The 22,660-nt window shown below is 34.9% G+C and overlaps 5 protein-coding genes across 5 annotated transcripts; 3 read left to right on the top strand and 2 right to left on the bottom strand.

The window, feature by feature from the left end:
- Positions 1 to 822: 822 nt before the first annotated feature.
- On the top strand, positions 823 to 11,482 carry LOC103572394 (protein patched). The gene is made up of 9 exons (XM_008550996.3): positions 823 to 1,999; positions 4,173 to 4,365; positions 6,200 to 6,389; positions 6,479 to 6,548; positions 6,646 to 6,743; positions 6,837 to 7,485; positions 7,556 to 10,063; positions 10,147 to 10,291; positions 10,376 to 11,482. The coding sequence occupies exons 1-9, from the start codon at positions 1,691 to 1,693 to the stop codon at positions 10,561 to 10,563; spliced, it is 4,350 nt and encodes a 1,449-aa protein (XP_008549218.1). The 5' UTR covers positions 823 to 1,690; the 3' UTR covers positions 10,564 to 11,482.
- A 1,636-nt stretch (positions 11,483 to 13,118) lies between these two features.
- On the top strand, positions 13,119 to 14,557 carry LOC103572391 (diphthine methyl ester synthase). The gene is made up of 3 exons (XM_008550993.1): positions 13,119 to 13,339; positions 13,439 to 13,943; positions 14,030 to 14,557. Exons 1-3 carry the CDS (start codon positions 13,205 to 13,207, stop codon positions 14,254 to 14,256), a joined length of 867 nt encoding a protein of 288 aa, XP_008549215.1. The 5' UTR covers positions 13,119 to 13,204; the 3' UTR covers positions 14,257 to 14,557.
- A 152-nt stretch (positions 14,558 to 14,709) lies between these two features.
- On the top strand, positions 14,710 to 18,044 carry LOC103572392 (uncharacterized). The gene is made up of 3 exons (XM_053741622.1): positions 14,710 to 17,589; positions 17,830 to 17,929; positions 17,997 to 18,044. The coding sequence occupies exons 1-3, from the start codon at positions 14,961 to 14,963 to the stop codon at positions 18,025 to 18,027; spliced, it is 2,760 nt and encodes a 919-aa protein (XP_053597597.1). The 5' UTR covers positions 14,710 to 14,960; the 3' UTR covers positions 18,028 to 18,044.
- Positions 18,045 to 19,258: 1,214 nt separating this feature from the next.
- Positions 19,259 to 20,800, bottom strand: LOC103572393 (neuroparsin-A-like). Its single transcript, XM_008550995.2, has 3 exons — positions 20,424 to 20,800; positions 20,211 to 20,355; positions 19,259 to 19,724 (listed from the first exon to the last, which is right to left on the bottom strand). The coding sequence occupies exons 1-3, from the start codon at positions 20,483 to 20,485 to the stop codon at positions 19,518 to 19,520; spliced, it is 414 nt and encodes a 137-aa protein (XP_008549217.1). The 5' UTR covers positions 20,486 to 20,800; the 3' UTR covers positions 19,259 to 19,517.
- An 80-nt stretch (positions 20,801 to 20,880) lies between these two features.
- On the bottom strand, positions 20,881 to 22,578 carry LOC103572390 (39S ribosomal protein L40, mitochondrial). The gene is made up of 4 exons (XM_008550991.2): positions 22,330 to 22,578; positions 22,164 to 22,259; positions 21,917 to 22,087; positions 20,881 to 21,540 (listed from the first exon to the last, which is right to left on the bottom strand). The coding sequence occupies exons 1-4, from the start codon at positions 22,362 to 22,364 to the stop codon at positions 21,222 to 21,224; spliced, it is 621 nt and encodes a 206-aa protein (XP_008549213.1). The 5' UTR covers positions 22,365 to 22,578; the 3' UTR covers positions 20,881 to 21,221.
- Between the last annotated feature and the right edge of the window lie 82 nt (positions 22,579 to 22,660).

Raw genomic sequence — 22,660 nt, 5'->3', positions numbered from 1 at the left:
GAAAATTTACATTCCTGTAATTTATCTAACGCCGAACAGACAGTACAATAAAAAATAATAATGATTATAATAATTATTTTTTTTATATATTCATAATTGATTGCCACTATATTTTATCATCTTCCTGCTCATCATGATGTAAGTAGCGGCATCAATATTAAAGAACCGGCGTTTTCGCGACCGCGACCACGACCGCGACTCTATACATATAAATATATATACATATAGTTTATATAGAGATTCAAATTGTTATTAGCTCCAACTTGGACAATATATAAGCCGCATCGTCATCTGGGTAATCCTCGTGTGCGATTACTTTCTCTCTCCCTCATCAGCTCTCATGTGAGCTAGTGTTAGTCCTCCTGTCTTATCATTACGATCAGGGTTTAAGTTGTGTGCAGAGCACAGTGCCGTACATTATTTCAATCCCCGCCACCTCGTACTTGAATCCTACTCCAAATTGTTTTTTCAACTCATCATTCCGCCAACGAGTTTTCTGATCAATGACAAAAAGTTCTTGACACCTGTTAAAAAAAAATCTCCATGAGAATATTATAAAATAATGTCAATTGCAGTAAATTAATTAAGAAGATATTTTACTTAAGGATACGATCCTGACTGTGACGCACAACCGACGACGACACGTTTCACCCAAGTATACGAGAGAGCCCGCAGATCCCCGAGGTAAGTGGGCGAGAGAGATGACCAGAGAGGAAAGTAAACCTGGTGGGGAGTAAATATCAACTATGGCTGGCGCTGAAAGCCGTGTTGGAGTTGGAGTGAGCCAGAGCCAGCCTACACGACTACGAAAGAAATGTAGCAGCGAGCAACAGCTCCAGAGAGTGCCAGAGAGCTTCCTTCAGTACCAACTTTGACGGCTAAGCGCGCAAGTCGTGTGCAGGTTATCCACGCGCTAACACACATCTGATTACTATTTTTTAAATTATTTACTCACAAGTTACGTGTTTACTTTTTATTTAAATCGCTCTGTTTTAAAATACGCGGTTTTAGTTTTTTTTATCACTGATAATAACAATAATTAAAATAATAATAAAATTAATATTGATATTGATATTAACAACAAGTACAAGTACAGTGTGTATTAAATACAGAAAGTGAGAAAGGCTTACTACAGCCGCACTTAAATATTAACACAGTGCGTCACGTACACACATATACACACACACTCACAAAATACCACACAAGCACTAGCTCGATTTTTCTCTTTTCTCGCCGCTTCCTTTTATTCTTTTTGTGAGAGCTGCAGCAGCAGCATCAGCGGCTTACCGAGCTCTGATTCTCCAAAAAACAAATCAAGTGAATTTAAATAAAATTTTAAAAAACGCGGGTAAATTCAAAACCCGTCAATTAAATAAACGAGTGCGCAAGTGTGTGAAAAAATATAAACAAGTGAAAATAAGTGAATTATAAGTGTAATTATAAAAAAATATAATTTCCAGATAGAAAAAAATATTTACTGCTGGTGCAGTCCAATTATATCACAAGCGGTCGAAGTGGAGGTTTGAAAAATATCAGCGACCACGACGATTAAAATTGGATACCAAGAACACGAGTGTGTGCGGACACGTGGTGTACTATCGCCGATACGTGATAGTATAGAGGGTGAAAATACGGTTAATAATTTAAAAGTGAAAATTCGTGGGAGCGAGCAGCAGATGCATGACAGATCATGGTCTCTGAGACAGAACCTACAGGGATCCTAGCGGGACGCCCTATTGGTGCTAGTGCTAGTGCTAGTACTTGTAATAATAATAATAATAATAATAATAATAATTCTAATAGTAATAATAATAATAATCATCATAATCATTACAATAACCAACCAGGAAATTCGTATCCGCAAAATGACATTAGGAAAGATAATAATGCCAATAAAAGAGCCCTCGAGTTATACGACCTCGACGAGAGGCATATGTCCAATATTTACATCAGGCCGAGCTGGACAGATGCTGCCATTGCCCTGGATCAAGTCGAAAAGGTGTGTGAAATATTCTAGCCTGACTCTGCATTATTATTAAATACCATACATAATATCTATACATTTATTAAATGCGAGTCATTTTCAGCGGCTTTTTTAAAATAACTCTGTAACTTTAATACCAAAAAACTAACAAATAAAAACTTTAACTTTGTAGGTTGTACTGTATACTCTTTAAAATGCTAATTTGAAACTGAGCATTGCACGGAATTATTTTTTTTCCTCGAGTGACTTCTTCTTATTCATCTTCTTTAAGTACTTGATCTCAATACTGGTAACTACTTTTATTCGCTGGCTGGACCTTCAGCGAGTCTAAAGATTTCGAGCTGAAATTTATTTTTTAAGTCAGTAAGAATGTGATAAATAAATAAAAACTGTTAATTATTACTTTTTTTTTTTTAGAAAAAAAAATTTTGAAGTATTGAATTTAATAGACGGGCCAATACTTGAGTAATAGTCTGAAAGTTAATCGTCTTAAAATTCTCTCCCACATGTTTTATCGTTTTTTAGTGACTATTATATTATTATTCACGGTCCTTTCTCTTTTTCTATCGCTATAATACGTAAATCTGTCGAAATCGCAATCGTAAATGGCAACAAATCAAAAAATACAATAATAATAATAATAATGAAAAAAAGGAAAAATAAATGGTCCGTGAAGAATCGAATATTCGATCGGTGTAACAACAAAAAACGTTTTTTAAAATTTAACCAGTGTAAAAGTATAGAGTATATATGTACTGTAGTATAGCTTAGTGTGAACGATTGGTTAGTCGCGCGCGTCACATACCGAAGGACGTCGGTCGGGCAATGGTCCCTTTTAGACTAGACCCACATACACACAACGGCTTTTCTCAGAAATTTCCGCTTGGGAGGTAAAACGGAAAAGCGCCGCCGACCTCCGCCCACTTGACTTTCGTTTAATTTCGACGAATCTCCAACAATATGTTATTTATTTTCCCCATTATTATTATTACCCAAGTACAGCTGAGACCCAAAAAAAATTCCATCCTTAGCTCCGAAATTTTACATCTCCATCAATAATAAAATCATTATCGATCAACCATAAAAACCAATGCTCTTTTGATAAATTTAAAACCGACCAAAGAAAAATGTCATATTTTATTTCCATCATTACATAGTTTTAATTCGCGTTTGGCTGATTTGCATTTGAAAATTACACGGTTCGCAGGCCTTGCAAGTTGGTATCTATACCAACATACAGAGCAGTGGAACTGCCCGGGGGTTTCCTGGGCGGTGAAGGCTACGGGGGCTGACACCACTGATGGATATAAAATTACTCGCATGGCTATATACATAAGCTAATCACGTAAGTCTATTGGAAAAATATTGGAGTCCTGTGTACCCCGGCATTACTGTACATTAGCATTATACATCATGCCCGCGATCATTTTATTATTACATTATTTATCATCTGTAATTCCATATGCATATTTATTTTTCCTACTATTAAAAACAATTTTGCCCCGCGCTTTTTCTTTCCTGCACTCCCTATCATAATTATTCCATCAGCTGTCAACTTTGTTTTCTCTGCTATTACTAATTTTTTCCTTCTTCTTCTTCTTCTTCTTCTTCTTCATCTGTTGATCTCGGTATTAATCAACATTAACATTAATCAATTACCGAGATTTTTAAGCTAGTGCAATGACGCGGAAGAATAATTTCTCTTTATGTTCGTCTTTCTCTCTCTCTGGTATTTTTTTACTTTTTTTCTTATTCTCAAACAGAAAAGATAAGCGTATTGTTGCGGGTGGTCCAAGAGCCACATTGTCAGAATCAGAGAACCACCACCGGCGGTGACCAGCCGGCAGGTAGTGGTGCAACGTTGCCGCTCGCAATGTTGCGCTCGGTCCCTCGTGCTCGTTTATGTGAAGAAAATTTTATTTTATTTCATTTTATTTTATTTTAAATTTAAATACTTTGCTTATTTATTTTTCCTACCACTACCATAGATTTATTGCTTGCATGTACCAAAGAATGACCACATTTGTTTTCACTATTTCCCAGTCTACTTTTAAATTTTACGCATGTGCTGATTGAAATGAACTGTTATCTATGTATACATATACTTGCATGCTCATATATATATTTATATATATGTGTGGGTGTGTGTTGCTGTCAACTTTCGCTCACGCTCACGTTTGTTCGACAGGGCAAGGCAGGCGGTCAGAGGTCATCACTGTGGATCCGAGCAAAGTTTCAAGATCATTTGAGTGAAATAGCAGACTTTCTCCAGAGAAACGCTGGCAAGGTACTCTTTGTTACTATCCTTATCCTTGGGATCTTCAGCATTGCTCTAAAATCCGTGAAAACCCGAAACAAACTGGAATATTTGTGGGTTGAAGGTAAATATCAAATAATACATCAGTTACTTACACACCCTGACCTTTTTTCCCAGCTCTCTCATAATTTAAACCCCGAACAACCCTCGTTACAGTTAAGTTTTTTTTTTTTTTTTTTAACAATCTTTACCGCTTTCCGTTTGTCGGCACGGAAATCAAAGTTTAGATATATTTTAAGAAAAGAAAAAAAAGAAACCATACTCTTGTGTACATATATTATGTTGACTTTAAATGAGTAAAAATATAAAATGTAGTAGAGACGAAGAAGAAGAAGTAGGAGATGAAGTTTGTAGAGGCGGTAGAAAAAGAAGGCAACAAAGCAGTCGAACTGTATATGGGTTGTAAGAACCCGCGGCGGCTGCTGCTTATAGACATTTTCATTTAGATCCTGTCCCCTCCCCCTCTGTCTCTCTGTCTCTCATAGCATGCCTTCCGGCTCGGGCAGGAAAAGAGTAAGAGAGAAACTTAAATCAAGGGAGAAGAGTATGTACACTGTATATACATATTTTATATATATATATATATAATACACACATACAGAGAGAGAGAGAGAGAGAGTGCGAGAGACCTACCACCAGGAATCTGTTGTTGTTATTGTTGTTGTTGTTGTTACTGCAGCAAACCGGTGATGGTGGAAGGTCTTATTAAACAGGGGATCTCATCTCACGTGTACGTATGTCCAGCATCCACCTCCCGAGTCACGAGATTCGATCAATAAATGACATAAATATTTAGTTAATTGTCGAGTATTTTATGGACGTAATGAGAGTAGCGTTATGATGACTGCAGAGAGGGTTCTAGCAGCATCGAGATGCTGGCTGTGTGTATGGTATGATGAGCACCGTCGCCGCCGCCACAAGATGGGATGGGGTCCGTGTGCCGTTCCACGCAGTGAATGGTCGCCATGGGTGGCCCGCATCGCCTCAGTCTTTCTCTTTTTCTTCCTCTCTCTCCCTCTTTCAGTTTCCTCGTGTAGTGTGCAGACACGTTTATTTGTATATATATATATATATATATATATATATATATATATATATATATATGTGACTGTATAAGCGCGTGTACGTTACCTAGTCAGTTGAGTGAGTCTCTGCTGTTGATGATGCTGCCGGGGCTACGATAGGTGCTGCGTGCTACGAGTGCCTATACAACTGAAACTTAACCCCGGCGACGAGCAAGACCAAGACGACCAGAAAGAGTCTCGACTCTTTTTCCATCTCACTCGTTCTCTCTTATTTTTTCGTATCCCTCTCAGTCTTTTACATTATGCGTGTCTACGCGCCTCAAACGGTATTTGTCTCTCATCCTTGAAAATTAGTTGTATCATTACGTTGATTATTTTCTTACTTGACGTCTCATTTAACCAATAAAAATTGAGCAATCCGACACTCCATTTCCATATTCATATTTTACCTTTTATTCATTTTTTCATTTTAAAAACTCATTATGCTTAATTGATTTTATTATACCTATTTAAAATACCTTTTTTAATTGGATGTAGATATAGATTGATACATATACATGTATATATATATTTATAAATTACTTGTAGAGCTGATATTCAAGTAATGATACTAGAGACCATTCATCAATTCCCTGCCAGTGGAGAATTTTTCTAAAACTATTTTTTTAGAGGCCTAGGTTTCGCTTTGTATTTTAAAAGAACTCATGTAGGGATAATTGGATAAATCATTTCTTGGTACTTCATTACATATTATGTGGACACAGATATAGATGTATATGTACAAATTTATCTACTGTATTATATTGTAAGGCCTCTGCTTTACAAAAACTTTAATAAATAATAATTTTTTGGTATTATTAATTCGCTTTACAGAAGGCGGAACTCTTGAAGAAGAGCTCAACTACGCGGCAAAATGGCTCGGAGAGTCGACCCTGCAGTCGCATCAACTGATGATTTCGATGCCAAAACATTCCGGCGCAAATGTTTTGAATCCACAAGCATTAAAGGAACATTTAGATATTCTTTCAAAGGCCATGGAAGTCACCGTCGAGCTCTTTGAAGTGTAAGCATTTAATTTTATGCACATTACTTTTTTTAAATCGTTTATTTTAAATAATAAATCACGTGTTTTATCATTTTATTTAATTACAGATCATGGAGTCTGAACGATATATGCGTGAGAATGCCTGTACCGATCTTCGAAACTCATCACGTCGATCAGGTACTGTCTCATGCTAATGATATACTTTTAAAAGTTAATTGACGTGTATAATAATGTATATAAAATTTGATAACTAACAATGAATTTAAATCAACAGATTTTTGAAAAAATGATTCCGTGTAACATCATGTCCCCGCTCGAGTGCTTTTGGGAAGGAAGTAAACTAATGGGTCCAAATTTTCCTGTTAATGTTCCGTAAGTATATAAAAAAGTGATAAAAACAGCATCGAGACCAATAAAGATAAACAAGGAGAATGTTAAATTATTTATAATTTATTTTATATCTAGATATCTTCCAGCCAGCAAACGTAAGTGGACAAAACTTGATCCTTTGAAAATAGTTAAGGACATAAAAAATACAAATGCATCGATGATAGCCGGGTTTCCGTTTGACGTACTTGAAGAGTACATGGAAAGGTCCGGAATAACGCATGCGTATCAAACAAAACCGTGCCTAGACCCGATGGATCCTCACTGCCCTGAAACGGCGCCTAATAAAAAATCACGACAGCCGCCAGACGTAGGGGGAGAATTAACCGGTGGCTGTCATGGATTCGCGACTAAATTTATGCACTGGCCTGAGGGCTTGTTGGTCGGTGGTGCTAAACGCAACAGAACTGGACACTTGACCCATGCTGCTGCATTGCAAACTGTCATACAGTTATTGTCCGAGCGCGAGCTCTATGAGGCATTCCTCGAAGACTACAAGACACATAGCACGGGATGGACTCCAGAGAAAGCTTCCCAAGTGCTAGAATCATGGCAACGTGATTTTGTAAATAAAGTTAAACAATTGCAGCAACAGTCTCGTTACTTCAACAATGATTCTCTTTCGCTCTATGACTCATATGCATTCAGTACCATCACAATGAATGACATAATTGGTAAACACAGCTCGATGTCATTAAAACACGTCTGCATTGGATGCGGGCTCGTGGTCAGTACATCATTACTTTATTATTTAATTCTTCATTGAATTAATTATTAATTATATATTTATTTTACAGATTGCTTACACGTGTATAGTACTCCTCCGTTGGCGAAATCCAATGTTCTCCCAAGCGGGAATGGGACTTGGCGGTGTGATACTTGTATGTGCAACAATAATAGCCGGACTTGGGTTCTGCGCTCTTCTAGGACTGCCTTTCAACGTAATTACCACTCAAGTATTACCCTATCTTCTGGTGGGTCTTGGTTGTCATGACACTTTCCTAGTAACCCATGCAGATGCAAGTGACTCGTGTAATGTATTGGTAGAATGTGACGAAGAATCAAGACCACTGGCAATAACGTGTGGCACAGTATTAATGAGTGATTCTGATCGTACAAATGTTATTGTCAAGCGAATTGGACTGTCAATATTTCTAAAAGGAATGTGCACAGTATCGGGATTAGGATCTGCGACAATACTTCCCATTCCTGCTTTAAGAACATTTGCGTTAAAAGCGGCAATTCTTTCAGTATTTATTATTTGTGCGATCGTCGTTGTCTTTCCGGCATTGCTGAGTCTCGATTTGCGTAGAAGAAAAAACGGCAGAATGGACCTATTGTGCTGCTGTTTTTTGACATCAGCGACCGCTGCACATATAAATAGAAAGGGAACTCCTATGATATTAGATAGCAAAGCAATTAATATTAGAAATGTTATGGCAAATAATAAAAGAGTTCATCTTGCCGGTTGTAAGTTTGCTGAACAGAATGAGTTGTGCATTGAAAATGGTAACGACGGACGTAAGGACGGTGCAGATGTAAAGGAACAGGATGGTGAAAAAATTTACCAGCACCAGCACTACTGTCATCATCATAAGTATGGCGACAGAATAGTTTGCTGTAGGAATCCGCAAAAAGACTGCCTGTCAACGAAATTCACATTTAGAAAATTTGCTTACTTTTATTACGGTCCATTTATCACTCGGCCTCTTACTAAAATAGTAGGTATGATATTATTTGCTATTATTCTTATCGGCAGTGTACTGCAGGGAATAAATATTGAAGATGGACTGGAATTGGGTGATTTGGTACCACAACAATCAAAGGAACACATTTTCCTCGAGGCTCAATCTAAACATTACGGTTTCTACAACATGTTTGCAGTAACTAAGAGTGACTTTAATTATCCAAACAATCAAAAACTTTTGTATGACTACCATTATGCATTCTCTCGCATAAAAAATGTTATCAAGACAGACGACGGTAAATTACCTCCGTTTTGGCTGAGTCTGTTTCGGGATTGGCTCAAAGGATTACAGGCGGCATTTGACAGAGACTACAAAAACGGATGTATAACACAAGAAGGCTGGTATAATAATGCCAGTGAAAATGGGATATTTGCCTACAAATTACTTGTGCAAACAGGCCACGTTGATAATCCGGTTGAGAAGCAATTGGTTACTCAGGTACGACTCGTTGACGCGGATGGTATAATTAATCCACGTGCTTTCTATAATTATTTGACCGCGTGGTATTCAAATGACGCATTGGCAGCCGGGGCATCTCAGGCAAACTTACGACCTACACCGCGACTATGGAGTTTAATTACTGACAAAGACTTGATAGTACCAAAAGCTTCAGCGATCGCTTACGCGCAAATGCCATTCTATCTTCATCGGCTTAATTCAACGTCAGAGATAACTGAGTTGATAAGAAACGTTCGCCAGTTGTGCAAAAAATTTGAAGAACTTGGTTTACCCAATTTCCCATATGGTATTCCCTTTATTTTTTGGGAACAGTACATGAATTTACGTCGCTGGTTGATGGTAGCGCTTGCTAGCGCTTTAGGAAGCAATGTTTTAATTAATGGGATTCTTTTGTTGAATATATGGGCCGCACTGTTAGTAGGAATATCACAGGCAGGAATTGTTTTGCAATTATTTGGAGTGATGGGACTGTTTGGCATGAAACTGAATGCAATATCAGCGGTATTACTCGTCATAAGTGTTGGTATATCAGTCCACTTTATTGCTGACATCTGTTTGAGTTTTGTGACTTGCGTTGGAAGCAACAGAGACCGACGAGTATGCTTAGCATTAGAACATATGTTCGGTCCGGTAATTCATGGTGCTGTAGTTACATTTTTACCGATCTTAATGCTCGCGTTCTCGGACTTTGAATTTATAGCGCGGTACTTTTTCCCCGTGCTAGCTTCTCTCATTGGTATCGGTGTTATAAACGGTTTGTTCTTCTTCCCGATTCTCTTGTCATTGATCGGGCCTTCCTCGGAAATAATACCGCCAAGAGCACATCCAGATCGCATTGCAACACCAACACCACCGGCTTCGCCAGAAATAACACGACGCAGAAAACACCACTACCGAGTTCCGATTCCACCAGATGGACCACCACGACGGCCGCATAAAATTGATAATAACTCCTCGAGACAATTACACCAATTACACGCTGAGCCCTCGCTTACCACCATCACCGAGGAGCCCAATTCTTGGCACAGTACTCAAGAGTCTTGTATTATTGTCCAGCCGGAAGTTAAAGTAGAGACGACATCAACATGCAGCAATCAGGTGAATATTTATTCCTATAAAAAATTAACTAGAATTTTTTATAACTGATTATTTATTTATATCATTTTTTTTTGTTTATTCAGAATTGCAACGGTGGAGGCGGAAATGGTGGAGTGTCTGATAACAATCAAACATCACCGGTCCTTACATCAACTCCTCACATAATAACAACAACAAAAGTAACTGCTACAACAAATATCAAAGTTCAAGTCCACACTCCAATAAGCGGTAAGTATCCATTGGAATAATAATTGGATAATTAATTGATTAAGTATCAATAATAATTAAATAAAATGTAATTTTCTTGTGCAGGTGGAATGGTAGACCGCAGCGACAAATGTCGCCATTCATCTTCAACGCCATCGGGATCAAGCTCACAAAAAAAATCCTGTTGCAACAGTAGTAGTAGTACTAGTAGTACTAGCAGTAGTAATAGCAGTAACAGTACAATTACTAATGTCAATGAAAAAGTATTTAATGGTAATAATTGTAGCAATTAAACTACCACTTTGCTTGCAACAAGCAATTAATACAACAACAACAAAAACAACAACAATAAGTAATTATAGATAAATATAAATATTAATAAAGAAAAAAAAGATAAAGATAGAATATTTTTAATAATAATACAGTAGCTGATATAAGAGCAATAATTAATATCACGCGAGCTCAACACGTAGTGTGGTATTAATTAATAAAAATAACGTGATATTAATTATTGCTCTGATATCGCGTTTGTAGCGGCGGCGATAATCCACACAAGGCTGACTAGAATTTATTATTAAATAATAGAGAAATGTGTATTATATAGCATGTATTTTTTAATTGATTAATTAACTGATAAACTATTTTATTATTACTATCATAATAATTATTATCATTATTTTAATTACTACTGATAATATGTATTTGGTAATTGTGTATAAGTCTCTTATTATTATTAATTATAATTTGTACATAAGAATGATTATTTTACAAATGAATGGAACGAAAACGTCATGAATGAACGTAACATTAATAAGAGTTGTGTAATTTTGTTACCAATACAACTGCGTGGGAGCGACTATATTAGTCTTACATTCGGTTAATAAGTCCAGGGTGTGAGGCATCCAAATTAATCAATTATATGTATGAGGAACATTTTTTATGCTCATATCAAGTGTGCATGTGTGCGATTCATCAGTAATATATTATACTATCATAGTAATATTATTATTATTATTATTATTATTATTATTACTATTATTTTATTATTAAAATAATTGATATGTATAATTCGTGAACGAAAAACAAATTATTTATTATTTATTTTTAAATATTTTCCTCAATATATGAATTGTACGATTCGTGATAATTTGTATAAAAAATAAAAAATATTTAAAAAAATGACAATGTAATTTAATAATTTTTTCAACGAAGACTTCTGAGTTAATTATATGTCAATTGTATAAAAAATATTGTAATATACTTTTTTTGTGACAGTTTATGTATTTTTATGGAATTATATGAATATTCTTGATATTCTATTAAACTTTTAATTATTATTTTCGTTCTCCTGAGTAACACACTTGGAGCATGTGCAGAAAATTATTCTGCTAGAGAAAGATGTAACTTCTAGGGGCGTGTTCAGAAAAACACGAGAATGATAATTATTTATCCAGATGATTAGTAAGTGGAAAGTCACGAGGTTTAATTAAAACTAAAGGAGCAAAAGAATGTCTGATACTACGGTAACCTTCGCGGGTTTTTTAACTTATTATTGTATGGACATCGATAAATGAACTCGATATATATCATCGATATTTTTTTTCGACGAGATTATCCACTCGACAACTTGTCGCTTATCGGATATTTAGCATTGAACAAATGTCTTTTGGACAATGGCTCAAGCCTCCTTCGAATTCACCCTTATTAATTATTCTTATTATTTGGCGGTAAATTTAAATATTCAAAAAATAACTTATTACAAATGGGAGAAAAATTGAAATCGTGAGTCAAAATGAAATGGCGGCAGAATATGATGAAAAAATATTTTAAAAATTAAAAAAAAAAAAACACGCAAGAGTACAATGCCTGCTGGGTGCCAATAATTGACACTAAAAATTATACTTTTAATTTATACGTATTAGTAATAACCCTAATTAAAATTGGATGTTTCGACTATATATCGACAAAATGTATATCGCCCATTTCTAACGCGTGTTTGAACAAACCTTGGTGGGGAAATAATTTGCAGAAGGGTATCCTAATACACTTGGAGATTTGAATTAAATTGCTTCAAGTGTATTGCAGCTAAAAAAACGTCACTTAACTGCTATTTGCCACCAGACGATGCCAGATGATTTTGCTCAGGAACTTGGAAGTTATCAGCATCAGCAATTCGCAAGACTTTACACTAGCACTGAACACTCAACACTTAACGACGCCACAGACACTTTACACAATTAAAATTTTACAAACACTGCACATTTTAATTAAACAATGACTATGAGCAATAAATTTTACGAATAATTCCGCGACGTAACTGCAATACTGTTTCAATTCAAACGTAAAGAAGGATCTGGACTACTGCTGCCATTACTGATGATACTGACTGCCGCTATCGAATCGTCAGTTGATACACAGCAATCGATTTTTCGATTCATTCGACCGCCTCCACTCTAGCAACAATTTGAACGCGTCGAATACAATGACGCGCAGTAGCGCCGCCTGGGCGCGAAATTTCAAAATCAAAATTCAATAATTTTATTCAAATTTATTCGTGTCAATAATTATATTAATTAGACTAAAAAGTATACTTAAAATTTTTTATTTTCCTCAATCATTTATTTTTGAATGGCAGAAAAATTTCAAATCGTAAATAAAAGTAAAATGGCGGCAAAATATGATAGAAATATTTAAAATATAAAAAAAAAACACGCAAATGATTAGCGCAAAAATCATGCTGCTACTTGATTGCCTGTACAAAACTGAGTACTGAGTTTTTTTTTTTAAATGATTTATCTTTTATAAAACGATTCTTAAGTCGCTGCGAGTATCTTCCGCCCACACATGCTGACTATTATCACGTGCACTAGGTTATGGTCATGTATCACATGCTTCAAACTTCACATGTGTTTATAATTCTAAAAAAACAATAAAATGTTGTATTTAATTGGTCTTGGTCTTGGTGATGCTACTGATGTCACCGTAAAAGGTCTTGAAATAATAAAAAAATGTGATGACATTTATTTAGAAGCCTACACTTCTATTTTGTCTGTAGGCCAGGACGTCTTGGTAAGCAAATTCTTCCTCTACTGTCATTGCATGATGTGACAGCGAAATAATTATTCTGCAAAATGATATAAAATAATGATCATCAAATTTTACATACAGGAAAAATTCTACGGCCGATCTATTAAGATCGCGGACCGCGAACTCGTTGAGAGCGATGAGAGCATGAAAGAAATAATAAACACAGCAGCAACAAAAGATGTTGCTTTCCTGGTGATTGGAGACCCCCTGGGAGCTACCACGCACACGGATTTAGTTCTTCGTGCTCGAGATCAAGGTGTCCAGGTGAAAGTAGTTCACAACGCGTCTATTCTAAATGCAGTTGGATGCTGCGGCCTTCAGCTGTACTCTTACGGTGAAGTTGTCTCCATTCCCTACTGGACAGACACTTGGCAACCCGACAGTTTTCATGACAAACTTCTCGGAAACCTTCAAAGAGACCTTCATACCCTCTGCCTCTTGGACATCAAAGTAAAGGAACCGACACTTGACAGTTTAATGAAGAAAAAACGCGAGTATATGCCGCCAAGATTCATGACCGTAGCCGAAGCTGCAACCCAATTAATTTCCATAATAGAAAATCGCAGAAACTCAAACCAAGAGCTTGGTAATTTTTCTGTTAATCATCCGTAATTACTTTACATAAATTTATATTGATATTAATTAATTGCTTATATATTATTTTGTTTTCAGTTTTGACAGAAGACAGCTTGGCTGTTGGCTTGGCACGAGTTGGATCCGATGATCAACGAATAATTGCTTGTACATTAAAAGAAATGTCTTCAGTAGATCTTGGACCTCCTCTTCACTCACTCGTAATTCCTGCGAAAAATTTACATCCGCTAGAAATTGATTTTCTTAAACAATTTGCCTCAAGTGAAATTAAACTCAGTAACTTTATTGAACAGAAAAGTTCGTGAGTATAAATAACCGGCATAGGGTTGAAATATAAATTGTGGCCACTTCTCCATTTTTGGACATTTAATACTTAATTTAAATTAAAGAAAAAGTAAAAAATAACATTTCTATTTTAATAGTGAGTAAAAGTTTCTGAACGAATTTAAAAAATTAATTACGTCATTGCGTCTTTTACATTTTATTTTATTTTAATTTTTCAAGAAAAATTTGACCAAAACTGGCCAAAAGCGGTACCTCTACCCAGATTTTTGTATATTTATATTCAAATTTATGAATACTTGAATAAATTTAAAAAAAAATCTATGACATTTAAATATTTTAATGATTATGTAGAGCAAATTTACGTCAATAGATTTTTTTTATATTATTGATGATTACATGAATATTTGATAGAATATTTGAAATGTCAACGTGTATTTTTACCCAAATATATATGAGCGAGGTATTAATGTAATGCACGTCGTTTTAGTACGTGGGTATGAATTGTATAAATATAGTAGTGGTCTATTCCAAACGACGGTGACCATGGAGTCCGTGAACGCGAAACAAATCGATCCATAATGTCGTGCCTCCCTTATCGATTGCGCCCCCGGTGAAAAACATATTTCACCTAGTCGCACAACATTAAACCCCTTCGTGTTGTAAACATCAGAGTTTCTCCTCCTGTTTTATATTTAAATAAAATAAATACTTAAGTGCAGTAAAAATGGCCACTCTCAGTGAGAATATTTTCTTTAATAGTAAAATCGGGGCGAATAGTCGCGGTAATTATTTGATAACTCCGAAAATTCCAGAGGGTCTGGCTTCTGCTGTAGAAAGTTTAACTCGCGAAGTGATACGTCATCATCCTACTGATATTTATGTGTTTGCTGCCGAGCATTTTTCAAATTTACTTCAGCTTCGTGATAAAAATTACCCGTCCAAGATCAATAGACATCACTCCCAACCAGTTCTATACGATTCGTCTTCATCAGTTTCTTCAACTAATGGCCAAGTAACACGTGAATCTCCATCTGATTGGCAGCCGTATTATTATGATGATTACCAGTATCACCATCAGCAGAAAATAGCTGAAAAAATTTATAAAAAGTCGAATTATTATTCGCAGAAACATGATTATGATAAAAGTCATGACTTTCCAATGGTGATTAATCAACATCATCATCATCACCATCACCATCAGCGAAGGAAAGTTTCCCGGGATATTAAGACACAATCACCAAGTGTTATTAGCAATGATGAAATGCTTGCCAAGGATATTAAAACGAAGCTGAAGAAAAATAGAATCAGCAGCCGGGAGAGAAGCGAGTCATCAAAAAGTAACAGAGCAATAACGACATCAATGACAAATCTGAGTATGAATAAAGTCAAAGATTATGTAGTTCATAAATTTTCCCACTCATCAAGTCTAGATGAGACGGCACAGTTACCGTTAAATTACGTCACTAAAGTCCAGGATGTTATCGACGCAACGGAACCGATTATAAATGAAAAATTCAAAGTACTCAGAGAAAGCAAATCGTTGTCACGACAGTCGACTCATAGTCAGACCGTAGATTTACCTGATGGTAATTTTGTTAGTAATTCAAATAAAAATATACTCGAAGCACGGTTGAATGAAACGCACAAAATTCTTAAAGACATTTCTTCTTGCTTTCCTCCGAGAGCAAATAAAAGCAGCAAACACCGACCGCATTCCGCTGATTTTATTGCCAACGTGGCACGTCGTCGTCGTAATTACAATGACGAGACAACAACTGATGAACTAGAGGCGATGCTACACGAGACTCATAATCTTCTGGTAGGAATTTCCACTAACTTGTTGAAAGAAAATAATAGTAGAAAATCGAGAAATGATGACGATGGTAATTCTGCATCAGTCTCACATCTACCGTCAGTGCAATCAATTAATCTAATTAGTAATAATAGTAATAATGTAAAAACAAATGATAGCAAGAGTGATTGCGTAAATTTTGCACTTCCACCAGTTATAACAAGCAGTAGCAGTAGCTCATCAATATGTAACGCTGATGATCAACTTCCTAAGATTGAAAAAGTTAAACAAGATTTAACACTTCCTGTTTTAATACCTACTGTTATTGATAATAGTAATAGTTATAATGTTATAGAAGATAATATAGAGACGGTAAATGATAATTTGACTAAAGAAGTTCATGATAATGGTGAAGAAGTTCACGATCCAGTCGAAGAAAGTCATGATATTTCCGAAGAAATTCATGATCCAGTTGAAGAAGTTCATGATCCAGTTAAAGAAGTTCATGATCTAGTTAAAGAACCTGAAGATTGTTTTGTTTTAACTGAAGACAATGATGATATACCTGAAATTCCAAGTACTGTTACAACTGTCATTATTGCTGATAGAAATGAATCTGAATCTGATGATAAAAAACCGCAGGAAGGAAATGATCCTCTCTTGGATTCATTTGGTGAAGTTGTTGTGGTACAGCAAATACCGCCAACTATTTCAGCAGAAGAAATTCCAGATCCACATGATTTTATGACGAAGAATAAAATAAAAACACTGAGACAAGATTTGCAGTGCATTAGTGAAGAAGATATCATCGAAGAGTCACGAAGCAGTCGCACTGAACCTGGTGATCAGGTAAATGCTATAGAGAGTGATAGAGATGAATTAAAAATTACTGATTGTCTTAAAGAAGATGACGTTACTTCAGCTAAAGAGACAAGCGTTGAAACAGACGCAGTGACACCAGTAGTTGGCTCACCGAAGAGTTTAACTGACGAGAAAGGAGAAACTGAACAGAGCAGCGGTGACGTTGGGGATGTTAATGAGTCAATTACTGATTTAGCTGAGTCTTCGTCAAACGAAGCCAAAGAAACTACGGTTACAGATAATTGTACAACCGAACCCTTGGTTTTAAGTTTATCACTGGACGAACACGTGAGACCGTTCGTCCCGGAACTCAATCTTGATTCTCTTCAAGACATCACTGTGTCTTCTTTTAAGTTGACTCCAACGGATGATGAGTCCGAGCAGCCTGACGATGATGACAATGAAATCTCTAATACTTTGATCGAGAGTGGCGACCTAGTGACTACTGGGACTATTGAAAATTACAGCGATAAAATAGAAGAAATAGCAGACAAGAGTGATAAAGATGACGAGGGAATTGAAGGAACCGTATCAGAGTTTGAAAAAAATTCAGATAAATTTGACAATGAGAATGCAACTGAGTCTGCTGCTGATGTTGTTATTCTTGATGACAATTCAACAATTGAAGATAATCAAGAGTCTACAAATAAAAGTGTTGATATGGTTAAATTTAACCGGGCCCTGATTGTTATTCAAACTGGTAATTATTTAAAAAGTTTTAAATTTAGTTGAAAGTTCACAGGCAAATGTTGGATCAAGAATCATAATGTAAAGTATCAACACCATCAATTTGTTTTGAAATAAGTCTACAATTATCAAAATGTCTATTCTTTTAATGGAAACCGGACATGGAAGGATCCAACATATTCCTGGGAACCTTCAACTAAATTTATTAATTACTAGATTTAAAACAACAAAATATTTATTGGTATTTCCGAAGCTATTCGAGGATTTCTTGCACGTCGTCATCGTCGTCGTTTACAAAAACTTCACGAAGATAATTTAATATCTAGTATATTGCTAGCTGATGATAACACGATGTTAAGTATTTAAATAAATAATTTATTTTAATATGTTGGGTTGTAATTAATTAATTTTACTTTGCAGACTGATGAAGAAGACGTCAGACAACCCTTAGTAATTGTTGAGATAGACCCAGCTGAAGAAAGTACGCTAGAGTCGCAGGAAAAAATTGACAATGAAATAGCCCAAAGTGATTCTCTTCCACCCCGTGATCTTAGAAAGCGTCTCCACCGTGAGAACGCGATGCAAAAAACCACGACACTGTCTATGGAAAATACGGGTGTCAGTGGTGAGCTTGACCAAGACTTTGGACTACAGCACACTGGAGAATTTCATGACTGTATTGTTCTTCCTGCGTTTGACACGATGGCGAACAGCAACGCATTCTATCGTCGTCATCCTCGGTACAGGAAAAAAAACAGTGAAGATAAAAAGGAGGATGATGATGAGCAAGATGATAGTGAAGATGAAAATGACTCTTCAGATGACAATCAGGTTCTTAAAAACTGGACCCAAGATGGACATATGACTATTGCTGACCGCAATGAACGTATAGATGATAAATTTACTGGTAAAAGTATCATTATACTGAGCAATAGTACTGATGATGTTCCTCCAACAATTGGATTTCCTCTTTTTGACTTTGGATTGAATCCGCTTACGCAATCACATACACCAGGAATTTATAATTACAATTATGTTGATAATGATATCGCTGCTATTCGTAAAATTACTTCGTCCCCCGTAAGTAATGATAATGATTCATTGACAACTGAGGAAGGAGTCATAATAACTGAAGAAATAAATGAACCCGAGCTGGATGACAAAGTTCAAATTAATGGCAAAGATGAAATAAAATACAATGGAGTAAATTTAATTAGTGATGACGATGAGTCAGAAAAAATTGAAGAAGATGATGATAAAATATTAGAAGATCACATGACAAAGCCATTGAAATTATTCAATGGCTCAGTTACTCCGCAGAGTGAAGAGAAAGTGATAAAATGTGATCTAGGAAACCTGTCGAGTTTCTTTGACCAGCAGCCTATTTTTAATTTACCCGCTTCTATTACCACAAACGCACCACTGTCGTCACCAGTAAGCATTAAATTACTGGAAAATAATTTACTTAACGTTGTTTTTGGGAATGGAAGCTCGATTCCTATCACAATAATGCAGAATATTCCAACAAAGTCTGAGTCTTTGCTTTACACCAGCGGTAATTATCACCAGCGTCTTGATGAGGGTGAAGAAAAATTAAAAAAGAATTAATGTTAATTTTCTTTATGTATATTTAGCGAAAATGAAATTTAGTTACATTTAATTATACTTAATAAGTACACTTGCAGTAATTGTAGTTTACTAGAGTTTCAAGTCACTTAAGTAGAAATAATTTCTAGTCGAGTGCTGATGTGAAATAATTTTTAATAAAATAATAAGTGACAGAGCGAGAATATTTATGTACGGTTCACTGATAAATGCATACATTTATTTATATATATATCTATACACATAATTATAAAACATCTGAGCTAGAGTCAAATACTGGGAGCGGCATATGTAGCGGCAATGTTTCAATACGAGTCAAATAAATAATTAAATAATTTAACCATAGAAAATGTGGTTGTTATTAAAGTCCAAGTACCGTGGGTCGGTGTTGTCATTGATTCCTGGTGGTAAGCAGGGATGATCGAAATGAGTACTTGAACACTCGAGAGTATCAGTGCTACATCCGATACATCTTTCGCACAAGCAAATCATCCCGTCTCCGCATGCTCCATTACCATGTCCACCACAACGTTCATCTGGTCCCTACATAATTTTAAAAATTGTTTTTATTTTTGTTTTTAAATTTCATTACTAGTTCCAAAAGGAGGTACATTTCCCCCCCCCCCCTTTTTTTTGGCATTGGAGAGCTTTCTAAGTGCGAATAATGAAAAAAACTAAAAAAAGAAGTAACTTACTGGAGTAAGTTATGGGAGTATGGAATTTCTATGTCTATTTTCTCTTAGATTCTCATTCGGAATTTAAAAAAAAAAAATTTTGAAAGCCCTAAGACCACGTGACAAATTATATGCCCTTTTGGCTTTAAAATTTTCTTTTTTTTTTTTTTCAATTTTCAGCTTTAAAATTAATCCCCAAAACGATCGGCAATGAAAAAAAAAATCACACGCCCTTATGGCTCTAGAAAGCTCCCTAAAGCTAAAAGGGCGACCAAAAATGCAAGTCCTTGTAATTAGTAACGCTAAATATTTTATACATAAAAAAAAAAAAAAAAAAAAAAAAAAAACAAATTACCTTTCTGCACTCCAATACTCCACATTGCTGTGAAACTGAAACTCCGTATTCGCACTTATCACACTCGCCAGCACAGCCACGTGGACACTCGATACGTCTTTCTGATTCACGTACACGGATTATTGATGCCGATGATAAAATGAATCTGAAATAAAGTAAATACTAGTAAAAATAATAAAATAATTATTTAAAAATAATTACAAGCATACTTACGTAGACAAAATAATAACTATCAGTTTAAGTGAAGTGTAATAAAATATCTGGTGCTTAAACATTTTTAGAAACTAAAAGTCTATGGATTCTATTGTAAGTTATGTAAACCGTAGGACGATGAGCCAGCGAGTGATAAAAAAATTTCCTAGTCCCCGGGTTTTATACTCTCAGTACCTTCGGTTCAAATTAATATTTAATGAGTAGGTCCTAGGAAATTTGACGGTTGTCACTGAAGATAAATTTTTATTTCACCTGCTGTACGCTCTTCACCGGCTTTAAATATATTATTCTTCCACATGAACTACTTTATTAATTACTATGGTAATGAGTGTCCTATGTCTGGTGTTATAATAAACTCACTATCTTCCGTGTACATAAATTTTTAATTAAATGTCTATAAAGATATTTACTGATGGTGAGTATCCGCGATAATGGGATAAAATTAAGAATTTCAAAATCACTGAATAATTGCTAGGCAGTTTATTTTATAATACAAACTAAATAGTGAATAAGTATCAATAGATATTAAATCGAATACAAATATGTACTTATGTAAAAATGATAATCTTTTTAAATATAGCTCAATAATATTTACCAAGCCTGTACGATTATCAACTAAATGAGTTGGTTATAAGTTATAATACTTAAGGTATCACACATTTATATAATTCACGCAAGCCTTGGCATCGTTTTACTAAATCATACATATTTTTGACAGTTATGATGACGAAAATTTATTTATATATATGTGGGGATACATATATGTGTATAAATAAATAATTAAGTAAATATATTTATTTACTCCCCTTCGTATTTTTTCGTTACGTCAACGTAATCGCCATCTGGAGGTTGGTAATTAGGAATCGGAGGAGTGAACGTTGGTCCTTTGGCTTCGTAGGACATCAATGATAAATCTAACTCTATTGCCGCATTGTAGAGATCCACTGACTCGGCTTTTAGCTCTTCCAGAGCTTTCTTCTGTGATAAGATTATTGTATCAGTCGTTTCTAGATCTTCAATATACTGGCGATGTTTGTAACGACACCAGTCTTTGAACAGCAGAGTTCTTTCTTCGAGGATTTCAGGTGTCAGCTTTGGAGGCTCACGTGTCCTTTGTCTGAGTAAATAATTTGTGAATTAAGTACCTAGTTATTAGCTTTTTTTTAACAGCAGCAGATAATTTTCTTTTATTTAAATAAAAAAATTTTTAACTGCACGGAGCTTGAATTTTTTTTTGTGCTTTTTTATGCTAGAGCTTTTTTTTTGTAATTCTATAATAATTAAATTTTATCAGGATGATTATTGCTGCTGATAAAGTATTAATGAATAAAAAAGTGGAAATTTTGCCTCCACTGACTTCTTATTCAATTAATAATTTAGTGGATCTAGTAATAAATCCATTAACTCGGTAATTAAATTTATCTGTCATATTTATTTTATTAATGAAATATATCTGCGGTTTAAAGTATCGCGATTAATAAATTGACACTTACTTTTGTTCCTCAATTAATTTGAATGGAACTTCACATTCACCAATAGGTTTGAATTGTCTCGCATGTTTTTCCAATCGACGAATTTGTTTTTCGATTTTTCTACGCTTACGATCTTGTCTTTGTTTTATTATTGCAGGGTCTAATTTTTTCTTTTTTTTCAGCGGCTCACCACTTCATTAAAAAAAATTAATTAATTAATTAATTATAGTTGCAATAATTAAATTATAAAAACAAATTAAATATTTACAACAGAGCATCCGTTATTCTAAAACAACTTGGAGTAATATCAGTAAAAATATTTCTTACTGCAGTACATGGTCGCAATACAGGATTCAAAAATACTCTAAAAAAAATTAAATAAATTTAAATAAGTAAACAAATTAAATAATTTAATTAAGTACTTAAATAAATACCTAGATTGTTTAGCGAAAATATTTATAAAACTCATTATTACTAATTACGTTTATAAAATAAACTGATAGTTAAATAACCTTCAAATAATTTGTTTACAAATTTAATTCATGCAAAGTCATCACATAAAAATTAAAGAAAACAAAATAATTAAAGAATAATTAACTTTATTAATGTCATCTGTCATCAATGATTTATCAATTTATTTATTTTTATTTACTATATTGTTTATAAAATAAAAAATATCACGTGTACATAAATTGTCTACTGATAAAAATTACCGATAGACGGCAGTAATATATTTTGTTGCGCAACTGAGAAAAAACCCGCGAA

The sequence above is a fragment of the Microplitis demolitor genome, chromosome 8 (genome assembly GCF_026212275.2).
Source record: "Microplitis demolitor isolate Queensland-Clemson2020A chromosome 8, iyMicDemo2.1a, whole genome shotgun sequence".
In the NCBI taxonomy this organism is placed as follows: domain Eukaryota; kingdom Metazoa; phylum Arthropoda; class Insecta; order Hymenoptera; family Braconidae; genus Microplitis; species Microplitis demolitor.
The sequence above is the reverse complement of the archived record's forward strand: the minus strand, read 5'-3'. Positions and strand labels throughout refer to the sequence as shown.

Coding starts and splice junctions, on each gene's coding strand:
- LOC103572392 (XM_053741622.1), top strand. CDS start 14,961: ATGGCCACTCTCAGTGAGAATATTTTCTTTAATAGTAAAATCGGGGCG. Junction 17,590..17,829: donor CCTGATTGTTATTCAAACTG/GTAATTATTTAA, acceptor GTATTTCCGAAG/CTATTCGAGGATTTCTTGCA. Junction 17,930..17,996: donor CTAGCTGATGATAACACGAT/GTTAAGTATTTA, acceptor TTTACTTTGCAG/ACTGATGAAGAAGACGTCAG.
- LOC103572394 (XM_008550996.3), top strand. CDS start 1,691: ATGGTCTCTGAGACAGAACCTACAGGGATCCTAGCGGGACGCCCTATT. Junction 4,366..6,199: donor GGAATATTTGTGGGTTGAAG/GTAAATATCAAA, acceptor TTCGCTTTACAG/AAGGCGGAACTCTTGAAGAA. Junction 10,292..10,375: donor AGTCCACACTCCAATAAGCG/GTAAGTATCCAT, acceptor TTTCTTGTGCAG/GTGGAATGGTAGACCGCAGC.
- LOC103572393 (XM_008550995.2), bottom strand. CDS start 20,485: ATGTTTAAGCACCAGATATTTTATTACACTTCACTTAAACTGATAGTT. Junction 20,356..20,423: donor ATAGTTATTATTTTGTCTAC/GTAAGTATGCTT, acceptor ACTTTATTTCAG/ATTCATTTTATCATCGGCAT. Junction 19,725..20,210: donor GAGTATTGGAGTGCAGAAAG/GTAATTTGTTTT, acceptor AAAATTATGTAG/GGACCAGATGAACGTTGTGG.
- LOC103572391 (XM_008550993.1), top strand. CDS start 13,205: ATGTTGTATTTAATTGGTCTTGGTCTTGGTGATGCTACTGATGTCACC. Junction 13,340..13,438: donor CTGTAGGCCAGGACGTCTTG/GTAAGCAAATTC, acceptor TTTTACATACAG/GAAAAATTCTACGGCCGATC. Junction 13,944..14,029: donor AAACTCAAACCAAGAGCTTG/GTAATTTTTCTG, acceptor TTTTGTTTTCAG/TTTTGACAGAAGACAGCTTG.
- LOC103572390 (XM_008550991.2), bottom strand. CDS start 22,364: ATGAGTTTTATAAATATTTTCGCTAAACAATCTAG. Junction 22,260..22,329: donor ATTTTCGCTAAACAATCTAG/GTATTTATTTAA, acceptor AATTTTTTTTAG/AGTATTTTTGAATCCTGTAT. Junction 21,541..21,916: donor AAATTAATTGAGGAACAAAA/GTAAGTGTCAAT, acceptor TTATTTACTCAG/ACAAAGGACACGTGAGCCTC.